Below are 14,023 nucleotides of genomic sequence, written 5' to 3'. Positions count from 1 at the left end.
AAAAACTACATTCACATCGGTTTATTTGAGGACCCAGTGCAGAGCTCAAGCAGCAAAACCCCAACTTAGCAGATCTAATTTCAAACTTGACACTCATTTCTAAAATTACCACAGTAAAAAGGAACAAAGGTCCACTGCAAATGAATGAACTATGATACAATGTTCTTTCCAAAATGTCTTCATTTTGCAACTGTAATTACACGGATGTCTGCTTAGGCCATTTTAGATGTGTGCCTGTATATAATATATATGTAAGATTATATATATATATATATATACATCTCAGCACACTTTTCAAATCCAGACAGGGTAACAGCAACAAGCTTAACTCTGTATATATATATAGTTTAAAAAACATGATACTTTAGTATAACTTTTGTTAAATTCAGTAGTACGAGCTATTTCTGTTCTACAAAATTTTTGTTTTATAGCTACAAGGGTGAAAGTGACCTATTACATTTACATCTCACATATCCTGGCACACACACAGTACTTATTGAATTTGAGCCAAAAACTAGAAGTCTGGCATTTTAGCACTCGAGGAGCTTCCTCACTTCTACAGCCTTAAATCACATACTAGTCACATTTCCAGAGTCTGCAATTACTCGTTTTAAACTGCAAGAAACAGGTGAATCCAAACTTTTAATTACAATTTTTTATATACAAGTTAGATAACGCAGCTCAATTAAGACTTTGCTATCATCCTAAACCCCACACACACATTCTCCACTAAGTTAGGTAAGTCTTAGGGTTTCCTTCTTCTCCTTACAGATAATGTACAAATTTAGAAGTAGCTGGTAGAACTGATACATAAGATGGCAAATGAGAGGGGACATTTTCTGTTGGTTCCAAAACTGGTCCTGCAGGGTTTGTGCTCTGCTGTGTTCTTTCTGTGTGACATGCAGAAGCTCTTTTCACTAGAATTGACATCAAACTCGGTGTAAGTTAAATTTACAGTACTGTGTAGTTATTCGTATTCAAGGACAAATGTGAAAAAATATCAACAGGTGAAAAATTCGGCCTTTGACGCTACCATTAAGATCATGTCAAATTCATAAGCAGATTCTCTCGTGCAGTTGAAAAATGGCATTGTGTGGATGTGTGGCGTGGAACTGAAGTCTGGAAGTATGTTTCTAATCTGCGGTAACCCTCATCCTCAATTCTCAAGTACCACTCAATTTTCTTTGCACTTTTACGGGATTCTGGGGGAGGGGGGGCGGGATATGTGGGGAGGGAGCCGCTGGCGTTCAACCGATTCCTCCCCTCACAGGAGGTCTCAACACTTTCAGGTGAGACCTCCCAGGAGTCTCTGTGCGATCACCGGCTCTCAGATGGCATCTGACAATGACTGGGACACTTTCCAAATGAAAACCCAAATGCTGCCGAATCTTTCCCGCTCTCATCGCTGTCACCACCGGTAAAATCTGGATGAGCGTGGTTTTCCCGTATGGAGAGACTGTTTGGCGAACAAGTAAAATACCTTAACTGGCAGCGGTGCTATGGAAACCCTGCTTGGGCTAAAGCACTTGCAGGGACTAAGGGCAACAGTCCGCTGAACAGGGCAGAGGCCAAACACCAGCAGGGCTGAGTCGGGACCCAGCAGGAGCACGCCCACCTGGGTGCCCCGCCGGCCAGCAGGTCAGCCCAGGCAGGCCGCCCACCACCGTCTGGCCGAGTGACCGCTTTTCAATTAGGTCTGCCATCGCTGCCCCAGAGACAAAAATTCAGACGTGGTCACTGCTGGTTAATTAAACTTTTTGAACTGGTAAAAAAGACTCTTTAAAAAATATATATTTATTTATTTAAAATACATCAAAATGACAAACAGCCATTTCCCACAAGGCCTAACTTCACAGCAAGGTATGCTACAAACAGCTTCCCAAAATGCACTGGGGCGGAGAGCGGGTTCTGAAGCCTGCCATTCGAAGGAATGTTCGACGCTGGAGCTTTAGCGACTGGAAATGTGTTACCGAGAGCTCGTCTTTGGAACTAATGTGGGTGCAAGGCCAGTCCACGCAATCACTTTGCCTATCCGGACACAAGAATACTGAAAATGGCAGAATTCAAAGAGGGTCACAGGAAGCACCGTTCGGATGACACTCTAGACCTGCCCACCACAGGCCAGGAGGAGCTTGCCAGATGCCCCCCCTTGTCAGTCCTCGGGAAGAGCTTCCGTTCACAACAGGTACGTGCCCACGCTTGGCAGGGCGGCTGCCCGTGTCACATCGCAAGCCTGCAGCATCGAGAGGACTCAGATGGTGACACTGCTCCACAGGAGGTCTGAGGTAACTGGTTCTTAAAATACCTGGAGCGCAGAACTGCGCCCAGAAACTACAGGTGGGAAAGGGAGAAGGTGGGGTCTGGGGCCAGAAAAGACAAGTAGGAGAAAAGCTTACAGCAGTTGCTTCGTGGGCAGGGGGAAAGCAGGGGACAAAAACCGAGGCACGACAGGATTTCCTTCGCAGACACGGGCTGGAGAGCACAGAAATGGTCTTCTGCAGGGGACACACTAAGGAGCAGCCGGGGGCGGCGGCGGGGCGGTTCCCGGGGAGCTGCTGGATCTGCTGAAACTGCATTGATTCCGAGTATAAAACGGGTAAAGTGTAACACGTCACTCTAAACCAGACTGAGCAGGAAGCACAGCTGACTTCAACTGACATATGAGGGACTCTCCAGACCAAACCGCCCAGCCAGAGGACCTCCGCACACAGCAGCGGCCTGCAGCCAGGCCCGGGCACAGGCCTTTAGCGGGGCCTCAGAACCGGCGATTACGGATACAAAGAGTGGGTTTCACTATTCGCTCCCCTAGGTCCCCATCAAAGAGGCTCACCCAAATAACCATCCACTTTCCACCCTCAAATGAAAAGGCTAACGTGAAGATGGCCTTCCACACAATGACAGCGCTGCTGGACTTGGTGGGAAGAGCCCGAAATCTGGTAGACATGAGAAAGATGCCCCACTGCGGTGGAGTTCTGGGCTTCCCGCTGGGCTCCTGGGTGACTCAGTGGATGCAAGTGGTGGACTAACCTCCCCTCGTCTCCAAACCTCCCTCAGAGAGGACACAGGGCTGGCAGCTCTGTTTGATTGGATCACTATATCCACAGGCCACCCTCTCCACCTCCCCCACCCCCCGCCTTTCCCAGTTAATTACTCATCTGGAAATTCTGTCCCGACAACTGGGTAACTTGGTCCTAGATCATTCTGTTTGGTGAATTACTCATATCACCAAACGCTCATTTAAAGTCTGATTCTTTTTCTAGTTCCAACCTGCCCTGATCTGCAGCCCCAAACAATTTCTGTTCCCCGCAAACACCCCCACATGACTGCATCCTATGGCAGGAGTTTACAAACTAATTTTTAACCTCAGAACCCTTTGTTCAAAAAAAAGTGTCAGGAGGAAGCACAAACGTAAAACACTGAAAGCTCCTCGCCCCTCCCCAGGCCCTCTCCTATCTGCAAGGAGCAGGGAGGAGCCTCGCTGTCCTGTCCTACGCAGCCTCAGTGGGTGGAGTCTGGGCCAGACCAGACCCAGAGCTGGACCCCACCCCGCCAGTGTGTCAGGAAAACCCAGGAGAGCGCTAAGTAAAAGCTCCACACCACTCACACTCCAGTGTACATTTATCTCGAAAGGTAAAGCTCATTACTCTGGTTACAAAATCATTCTTACTCAAACTCACTAGACTTTATAAAAATAATCTGGTATAAAACAATCTCCACACTGTGCAGAAGAATCTGTCAGGTGATATAACTAAATATATATGTAGAACTATAGATTTTTCCAAAGTAAAATTTCAAGTGTCGTATCTCTATTATAGAACCCACTCTTTTATTTACAATGCTAGCTAGCAACACTCCGATGAAACACAACTGGGACAGATGGGGGAGGAGCCCCTGCCACCCCCCCACCCCCCGCAGCAGAAATTCACAAGATCCCAGACAGAACTCATTCCCTTGCAAAAAAACCATCCTCGCCTTCCTGGAAAGCATCAGCTCGTATTTTTCATAACTGTGTGCTCAAAATGTAAACTTTGAAAATGAATGAGACACTGCCACGGATGTCCAGAAGAGCCCACATCTGTATAATCTGCCGCAAACACACCTGTCCGTGTACACACCTCTTCAGGGTCCTACAGCTGGCCTGCAGTGCTCAGAGCTGCCCGGGCCCCACACAACCCTGGAGACCACAGGGCAGCCCAGGGCCATCCCCACACACAGGCATTTAGAAAGCATGCATTTCACCTCATGAGGAAAACCCGCAAGGGGCATCTCTGCGAGCTGCCACAGGAGCAAACGAAGCGCCGCGGGTTTTGGCACTGTGGGGGTACCGGAGCACCACAACAGAGAGTCCTGCTTCATTCGTATCTGGAAGATGCCCTCAGGAAAACGTAAAAGCTTGGTAAAAATGCAAGTAGTGGTAAGTCCTTTAAATTCAAAATCCTGTCTAAGCCAAAGATTACAGTAGACCCGAAAGGAGTATAAAACAGGAATATGAAAAAATCCCACTAGATCACTTGGACTTACTTGATGCTAGTTTGTGGGTCGCTGGGATCCACTAGTTGTTTTTTAAAATGTGGCTGACTCAACTGAACTTCCAAGGGCGAGTGTTTTAAATGTTAGTTTCTTTTTCCTACAAAACTAAATCATTATCTTAAAAAACCTTTCCAAGCCTTCTAAGGGTTTGGGGTACATTCATAGGGGAATTGCTGGTTATAAATCAACCAGGAATCTTACTTAAAGAACTATGGATATAACCCTGAATTCATTAAACATTTACAAATCTAGACTGAGATGAAACTTTCATCAAATGAATTACTGGGCCTGTTTCTTTACCCAAAACATTACAGTTCATCGAGACTTCAGCTTGACGTTACTTGGATGAACACATTAGCTGAGTATTTTATTGGTTCAGCTTTTGTAAACAGCCAATGACCAAGGAGAATTCATGTCACCAAAGGAGAAAGAGCCACCATGCCCCTTCCTTTCTGGCTGCTCACCCTGGATAAGGATTGAGGAGTAAACTCACTGGGCTTCCTGGGAAGGTGTGGTCACTGTGTCCCCAACATGTGCACTGTGCCTGGCTGTCTCTCCAAAGATGAGCCAGTTAGAACCCAATAGCTATTGAATGTCTGGGAGAGGCGACCAAAGTGAGTTAAATTCTGGAAAATGCTATCCAAATTAGGCATTTTTCTAGTGAGTCAAGTTCTCAGGAATAATGGCTGGCTACTGCACTTCCGGTACCAATTCTAAAAACTTACATAGTTACGTTCACTATATTATTAAAAAAACATCAAACCCTTGTCTTACAATTAGGTGTACAATTAGGATTTTACATGGCATTCTAAAAAGGGCAAAAAATTCCATCTGCCAGAGAGCCGTCCAGCCCACGCACCCTGGATGGGACAGCCACTTCCCTGCTCTCATGGCTCAGAGTGCTGGGGCCGTGTGACAGGCTTTCTGAGCCTTACACAGCATGTGGTGGACACTCAATACACAGATGGGCCTGCCACCAAGGAAACACCACACACAGCCCAAGCACCCAGTGCAGACCGGCAGGGCGGCAGGGAGCAAGAACATGGCCAACTGGAGAGGGGGGCGACAGAGCAGAGCTGCAGGGTTGCCAGCTTTGCTTCCTAAAGCATGACGAGACAAGAGGCTGGCCCGAGGCAATGGAGGAACTATCTCGGGGGCCTGGAGATGAGACACCGTGTGAGTGGGGGCTCGAGCCTCCTGAAGATGCTCCAGGCTGGATAAGGTCCTTGTTCAGCATCTGTGCACCACGTCTGGACAGGATGAATCCTGAGTCAGAAGCAGCTGGCACCCATGGGGAAGCCTTCCCTAGGCAGGGCCAACCCCTCTGGGTTCCTACCAGGAGCCCGCAGGACAGGAAGGCCATGCTGAGTAACAAAGGCTGGTGATGCTTCCCACTCTCCCTCCTAAGTCAGGTCTCCCTTTCTCCTAAGAACGGTCTACCTGCAGCCCCTGCCCTGAGTAACTCACTCAAAGGAGGACTCCAAGTAGGCACCAACGGTCCCAGGAGAACACCTGGCTCGGGCCAGCCCCAGGAGGTCTGTTGACTATGCTCATGGCCTTCCTTCCCTTTCCCCCATCACTGAATCCTCCGCAGGACACTGTGACACAGCGGCCTCTGTCCCCACTTGCTTCCTCTTTCTCATGCTCACTGCTGGACTTCTCTGGCTAGGGATGTCTTCCCACCGTGATCACGGTTGTTTTCAAACAGAACACCTTCTTCCCCAAAGCCCGTCCCACAGCCAGGAGCCTGCCTGGAGGACAAGGACCTACAAAGGAAGAAGCGAGGATCCATGGCCACTTCTCCCCGACTCGGCTGCCCTCCCTCTGTGGACGTGGCAGCCTCTCCCATAGGCAGGGAAAGCGATGCCAATCTCCATTCCCACCAGCTCCCACAAAGCCTGGAGTGGGGGAGGCAGGAGTAGTCATTACCTGAGGCCCCTGGAAGGGAATGTCACGTGAAACCTTTGTGGAGAAGAGCACAGGCAGAGGCCCTAGAGCCCCCCCCACACAAATGAGGCCTCCAGATGGCTCTCCCCAAAGAATTCATCACAGCAAACAGACACCTTATCTGAGGCAAAAGATTCACCCGGGCTCCCCGCAGCACACCCTGGCACGAGAGCACCCACCTTCTTCCAGCCAGCACAACAGGGGTGTTACAGCAGAAGGGGCGAAGGCAGCCTGAAGCCCAAAGAGCTGGCTGAACTCTCCCACCTCCCTGGCCACGCCAAACAGGTCCGCCTCCTGACACACCCTTCTGGTGCCAAGGCCCCAAGGAGATGCCACAGCAACTGAGTACGGGGTGAGCAAAGAGGGAGTCCTCCCTCCCCCAATAAAAGGCATGCAGGCCGCACTGCGTCCCAGCCAGCAGGTCCCCACATCAGGGCCACAGCTCAACCCTCCATGGCCAGGCCCAAACATGTCCTCCCCAGAAGCCAGCCAGCACGCAAAAGAAAAATCATCCAGAAGAAACCTAAAACCCCAGGGAGAGGCAGGGGCCAGTGCGGCAGGACCAGCGATCCAGTCATTCCCGCAGTAGGTCGGTGACGTTGTTAGTGGTTCATTAGGTTATGAGGGTGAAAGTAGAGACACTCGGCACTGCCCGAGAAGAAAGCTAAGGAAATTAGATATGGCACTTTTCAATAAATATTTTAAAGCTTCTGAAAGAAAGTGAAAAAGGAAAGCAACTGCTGTAAGGCCTGTTTTGCTGTTTAAAATTATTCCCAGGGAAGAAAATACCACAGCACAAATATTCTTTTAAAAAAGTAAACGACAACATAGCTTACCAAAAGAGAAAATAAAAAGTCCCTGTAAACCACCTTGGCCAGCTCATAATTTGACCCCTGAAGCAAAAGCTCAGCTCTGGAGCAGGGGAACAAATGCATCCGGGGCCCAAACAGAGAAAAGGACACAGCCAGGTGGATACCCCTCGGGGCAGCAGGTGGCCGGCCCTGGGGTGTGTGCGGCGCCCCGGGACCGAGAACCTCAGGGTGACAGGTGAGAACGCTCCACCCCGGACATGGCTGTCTAGCACAGACAGCCCCAGCCACAGTGCGGGCTCCCAGGGACACCGCAGGTCTCTCCCGCAGTCGCTGCTGCTTAAGTCCTTAAGAAATGAAATCTCAAGTGGATGCTCTCAGGCGGGCCTTTGAGGGTCACAGTCTACCAGGTCACTATGGGGTTACCTGTCATTCTAAACAGCAACCAATCGAGGTGAGGGAAACACCTGAACCTCCAAAGAAGCCAAGAGGAGGTGCCCCCTCCCATCCTCACCGGAATCCACCTCTCCCCATTACCTACCCAGTCCCCCCGCGATTGAGAAATCCAGTTCTAAAGTAAAAATGGTCTGCGGAAACCAGAAAGAAAAACCTTCACAAACAAGAGTAACGAATGCCCGGGCGCGGCCCAGCCAACCAGCCTACAGGTGATGACCATTCTGTACAAGGGGCGTTACCAACAGAAATGGTAGCACTACCTAGAACACTCAAAGTTTTTTTCCCTCTATGTCTTTTAAACTTTCTTGTCATAAAAGCCAACTTACATTAAAATATACTTATTACAAGACAACACAACTAATAAAATATATAATAAAACTTACACAAGTAGAAAATTCTGAGGTATTTCTGGTTTGAGGTGGTCTGTGGTCGTGAAGTTTTCATTCTTTTATTTTTCAAAATTTAAACCTCGGAAGCCACGTAGCAAAATGTGTGTGGGTGCACAAAATATATGTGGATGCACGTGTGGTTCGTTTTGTTTTGTTTTGAATTTTGCATGTTTCATAAATTAAAAAAAGTCGAATGTTGAAACAGCAGCATCAGGAACATTCACTGACTAGAGCGAGGGTATGGCGTAATAAAGGGTTTTAGAATATGCACCACTTTAAGGGGCCTGGAGAAAGCTGTGTCCACGAGCCACATAAAGGGGACAATAACGTCACCACACAGGGCAGAGCCAGCGCCGCAGGACTCGCAGGGTCTCCAGAGGCAGGCCTCAGCAGGCCCCACTCAGGAAATCCTCTCGCCCTGGCTATGCAGGGCGCCCCCTGTGGGCATTTCCCTGAACTGCTCCAGGAGGAAGCAATGTATTTCAACGTCTCCTCCTTTAAAGATATTTTTACAGCATCATGTCTTATGAAGAATGTGCCCACTCAACCGTGATTTCTACCCTTACCTAACCTAAAATAGGGCAGAAAAAAAATGTTCTGTCCTATGCCCAAGGCAGTGGAAAAAACTGGTCAGGGCCAGCAGATGGGTCAGAGCTGCATCTATTTTGGACTTTCTCCAGACCCCGCTCTTGCCATTAATGCTCGGCCTCCACGCGGTCCTTCCCCTCAATTCCCGGTTACCTGAGAAGTAGCCTCACAGCAAAGGATGTTGCTCCGAACGTGCCCGAGTCCAGTGTAGCTCTGTTCCAGACCCTTACCCCACGCCCACCCCCGCCCCACCCCGTCCTCCCCTTTCAATTCCAGTCCAAACATCCTCATCCTCACCCCCACTTTTCCTCGGTCAGGACAACACCCGTTAATCCGTGAAAACACATCTGCTGTTTCTTAAACTCACTGTCTAAAAAAGGGCGAACAGCACAATGAAAGGGAGGGTGGGCGGCGGTGAGGGCAGAAGGAAACTCCTCTGGAGGAAGTGTGTTCTTCTGTAACAGTCTTCAAAGGTTCCTCTAGGGAGAGTTTGCAGCATTAAGTTTCCCAGGACAGGAGACGGGCTCTCTGTGTCGCAGATTCTGAGACGAGCAACGAAGAGAAGGGGGAAAGCTGAACCCCCAGGACAGGAGGTGGCGGAGGCTCTTCAGCACGGCGTTGGTTCTGCATTCACAGCTCAGCACCTCAACGCCTGCTGACGTGTCCGCTGTTTGAGATACAGTAGAGCAATGTGCTGGTAAAACTGATCCAATCCCAAAAATAATATTAATAATAATAATTATAATTAAAATAATAATAAAAAGTCAAGGTAAAATAGCAGCTGCATTTTATGTGTTTGTTGGTGTTATGGGATTTCCAAAACAAAACACAACTTTTTTTTTCCTTTCCTCTTCAGATCCACCGAGTCTGGAGATCCACTCGTGTCCTGGGCTTAGATGCTCGACTCTTTAGGGGGCAGGTCCACGTTGGTGACGGAGGTCACCAGGGAGACAAGACAGTCCGAGGTAGTGCCGTTGACCGACCTCCGGATCAGGGACACCCGCTCCTCCACACAGCCCGCAGACAGGCGAGCCTCTGCGTCGTGGTCCCAGCACTCCTCGATGGTCACGCAGAGCTGGGCCAGGCCCTGTGCCAGAGGAGGGGAGGAAACAGAGCCTGTTGGTGCCCCTCAGTGAGGATAAGCCTGGGGGACAGCAAACTTGATGATGTACCCGAGATCAGGCACAGCCCATAGGTGTGTCCCAACCCCAGCAGCCGTTAGCAGGGGCCTGGGGGACGCTGTGAGAATCAGGGTGCCACTCCTCCTGGCAGCCACCACCCTGAGCCCACTGGCCTCCCACCACGGCCCCAGTGGAAGGTCCGTTGAACCTCAACATAGGAAGGAGGGAAGGCAGGCCCCTCCTGGGGCAGATACAATGATTTCAAGTAAAATCTTTTGCGAAGCTGAAGTCATGTAAGGGCCCAAAAAGCGGTGGTCACAGTGGGACCAGAGGAGGGGGCACTGTCCCACCCTACTTCTCACGGCCTCAGGGGGGCCCCTCCCTAGAGTGCAGGGCATGTGGTGTATGACACCCTGTGCTGGGACCAACTGTGTGGAACTGGGAGAGGCAGGGATGGACAGCAGGCCCAAATCCAGGCACTCTCTGGCCTGCTCCGCCGCTGAGGCCACCCTGAGACCTCTCTGGACACTGGGGTCCTCATCAGAGAAATGGACCAGCTGCCCCAGCACCTCTGCCTTGGGAGACCGAGACAGTCTGAGGCAGAAGGTAGATTCCGGCCCAGGCTCCACCTTTTTCCTCTTGCAGCCCCTGGGTTCCAGGGAGCAGCGCAGCAGCTGAACTTGGTTGGCCTTAACAGCTTAGCCCCTAGTGGTACGTATGGTAGAGCGCTACCCCCAGTAGTCCCAACGCCGTCCTTTTTCTGAAATAATCCTGGGTGGGTGGGGGATGTGGGTCAGCGGAGCTGAAGGCAAATATCCTTCCCAGACAGGTTTACACTGCCAGGGTCTTTTGTACAACATTCCCGGAGCACAGGGCCCAGATGCATTGGGGCTTGGCCCAGGCCCAGCAAATGATGAAGGCAGAGAACACAGAAATTTACCAGAGCCAACCCATATTAAGCACTTATATGATAGGTATCCTACCAAGGGGTTTATAGTGGTAACTTATTAAAGCTATTACTACCATGAAGAGACAGAGGCTCAGAGATACAAAGCAATTTGCCTGAAGTTACCCAGCTATGGATTGGCAGATCCAGGATTCAAACCCAAATAGGTCAGGCTCAGGGCCAGCAGGCTCCACAGCAGAGGGTCCCACACAGGGGCAACCTGGGCCCAATTAAGCAAACCCAGAGCCACCTGCCAGTGGCACACTGAACCTCCCTCCCTGAGGCTTCCCTCGTGGAAGGGGAAAAGTGCACTCACTAAGTGTCCTCTGGCCTGGCAGAGGAGGGGACTGTCTTGCTGCCTGAGTCACCCCCTCTCTCTGCACTACACCCCCCTGACCTCAGGTTCTCGCCACAGACAAGAACTCCCTTCCCTGCTCCTGCGCAGTTCCCTGCCCCCCAGGCCCCTTACCGGGTGCTTCAGCCAGTGATCCTTAATGGCGGGCCGCATCTTCTTGTGCACGACCACCTCCTGCAGCTCCTCCAGCGAGGGGTGCTGGCCAATCTCTTCTTCAAAGGGCAGCATGTACTCGTCCACGGGGCCTGGGGGTGAGACCGAGCCTGGCGGGTCACCACCAGGGCCCGCTGCTCCCCACCCACCCACCCACAGGACGCCTGGGGCTTGGGCACTCACCGTCGGCAGCCTTGCAGCGGGAGACAAGCTCCCACAGCACCAGCCCCATGGCGTACATGTCGATGCGCAGGAAGGCATCTCTCTGGAAATTGATGGCACCCTCCAGCACCTCCGGGGCCATGTATCGCCGAGTGCCCACCTACAGGATGGAGAGGGTCTACAGTCACCACCCATGTAGATGCCCTCAGAGCTGGACGGGAGACGCATCCCTTGTGCACCCGATGAGGCCAGGGCAGCAGAATTCAGAGCGGGACACTGGCGATGGCGGCAAGGCTTACTGTCCCACGTTCCCGGGAGGGCCACAAGAGGCCACGGTATAAACTGTACCTTAGTGATCACCTAAAATGTCACACCCTTGGGACTGCAGCGAGCTAACCTGCAAGTGCTGCCTCTACCCTGTCACCATCACACGGGTCACAAAGACGTGACTTACTGAGATTAACACCAAAAACAAAAGGGGGAGGACGACACTGAAAAATACCAGCAGGGACTGTTTTAAAATGATTTGCTTAGGCTTAATTTTTGGTTACTTTTTCTAGGCTTTTGGGTTAGGATTCTTAGTATACCTTCTACTTTATCTTGCTTCATATTTATAACTGAAAAGAAAAAGACTGAAGCAACAAGGACGAGCGGACAAAATCCCAACTGGGAACCCGCTCTGCTCAGCTGACTGGCCTGGCTGGCTTCGCTGTGCTCCAGGCCTCGCCTTCTCGCCAGTGCCCCGTTCTCGCCTTGTCCGGCAGCTCTGAGCTCGCACGCAACCACTGCCCATGCACCATGCCCGCTGAGCACCAGAAGAGCAATGCCTCGCCTGTGCCAGCCCCCTCTTCCACCCCGAGCCTCATCACCTGCCCGTGAGTGTCCCCCGGAGGTTTCCCTGGCTCAAACCGAACAGCCAGGCCAAAATCAGCCAGCACGGCCGTGAGGTCACTCTTCAGCAGCACATTCTTGCTTTTAAAGTCCCTGTGGAGACAAGTGGACTGAAATGAAGACGAACATCGTGGTCGGACCTACCTGCTCCTGGTTTCCCATCTCGGCTCTCAGGGTGTGGGAGCCCATGCCCCACGGCCTCCAGAGATCCCAGAGCAGGCCATTCCGCCAACCAGGGGGCGGAGTCTGTGCCAGGGTGGAGCTCCATGAAGCTGCAGGTGGGCAGTTTTAGGATGTCCCCCCGCCCCCCACGCTGCTGTGAGAATCCCTAATTAATCGCACTCTCCCCAGAGCTGCTAGAGCAACACCTGCCCCCACTGGCCAGCAAACTCCATCCCAGTCCCCACGGTACCAAAGGCCAGCCCTGTGTTCGCAGAGGGGTTGAGGGCAGGCATACTGACCTGGGATTCGGGTTTTCTGAGGAGGATTTACGGTATTTAGGATATGAGTGAGCACTGCAGCTGAGCTCGCCTGGGTTTCTGGGCAGGCCCGAGGGGCTCCAGCCCGCCATGGAGGCAGGCACAGGGCAGGGTGCTGGCGAGTGCGCTCAGCCCCGCCTCTCACTAGCAGTGACTCTTGGTCCTCAGTCTCCCCAGCGCCTGTCCCGGCCTTGTTGTGAGGATGAAACTGAGGAGGTAGTAAGTACACATGCTTGGGGCCGCCCCTGGCACACTTACTATGCACTACTGTTAGGTTGAACCATATGGAAGAGTCGACATTCAACCGTTTTTGACCTACAAAAATGGCAATTTCATACAGTCAACCTTTTATGACATTACTGTTAGTACCATTAGGGGCCCTTTCTGGAATCTGAGGCCTGTTCCCCTCCCTCACAGACACAGAACCACACTAAACTAGGTATGGCAAAGTTACCGTATTTTGCCGTGTATAATACACAATTTTTTGCCCAAATTTTTGAGGGAAAAATAAGGATGTGCATAATACGTGGGCAGCACTAATTCCTTATATATATATAAATGTTTTTATTTATTTATGCTCATGCATTAAAAGTGTAACTCCAGAAAGCAATAATGATATCCGTATGCAAAACAATACCCCAGGATACATAATTGGTTTTGTTTCTAAATATAAGTAAATAAGTAAATAAATAATTGAATTAAAAAAATTAAAGCAAAAGATTTATTTTTCCTGAAAGTTTGGGCCCAAACCGTGAGTGCACATTATACACAGGAGCTCATCATACGTGGCAAAATACAGTACTCACTCCTCTGTGCTACTGCTCCTCCATCCGTAGGATGGGCTGAGAGACGCTGTCTCTCAGGGCGGCACCGAGGGTAAAGGGAGCTGGTATTTCTGTGGGCTTGCAGCTGACCTGCCATGCAGCGGCACTGAGATAAGGAGTTACCACGATGGCTCTCCAAGTACAGTCCCAGGGGCCCAGAGGGTCCCTGAGAGTGTTTCAGGGGATCTGCAAGGTCAAAATCACATTCCTAGTAATCTGTTATTTGCCCCATTTTTATGCTCATTCTCTCAAGAGCACAGAATTTTCCAGAGGCTACATACATGTGATGTCATCACTGTGACAGTTAATGGAATGCATGTGCTTTAGTACAGCAAACAACAACAGACCTAAGCCACCTACACAAAGTTCTTTT

The 14,023-nt window shown here is 50.7% G+C and overlaps 1 protein-coding gene across 3 annotated transcripts in view; it reads right to left on the bottom strand.

Moving 5' to 3' along the window:
* Positions 1-8,985: 8,985 nt before the first annotated feature.
* ACVR2B (activin A receptor type 2B) overlaps positions 8,986-14,023 on the bottom strand; it is a 28,475-nt gene continuing 23,437 nt past the window's right edge. For all 3 annotated transcript variants that reach the window (XM_053930392.2, XM_053930389.1, XM_053930391.1), the window contains exons 8-11: positions 12,326-12,440; positions 11,478-11,616; positions 11,256-11,386; positions 8,986-9,806 (exon numbers count right to left, since the gene is read on the bottom strand). In XM_053930392.2, the coding sequence (XP_053786367.1) occupies positions 9,612-9,806; positions 11,256-11,386; positions 11,478-11,616; positions 12,326-12,440 (580 nt within the window). In that variant the 3' untranslated portion in view covers positions 8,986-9,611. The remainder of the gene's footprint in view (positions 9,807-11,255; positions 11,387-11,477; positions 11,617-12,325; positions 12,441-14,023) is intronic.

Source organism: Desmodus rotundus, chromosome 8 (genome assembly GCF_022682495.2).
Source record: "Desmodus rotundus isolate HL8 chromosome 8, HLdesRot8A.1, whole genome shotgun sequence".
NCBI classification, from domain to species: Eukaryota; Metazoa; Chordata; class Mammalia; order Chiroptera; family Phyllostomidae; genus Desmodus; species Desmodus rotundus.
Note: the sequence above shows the minus strand (reverse complement) of the source record. Positions and strands in the feature narration are given on the sequence as shown.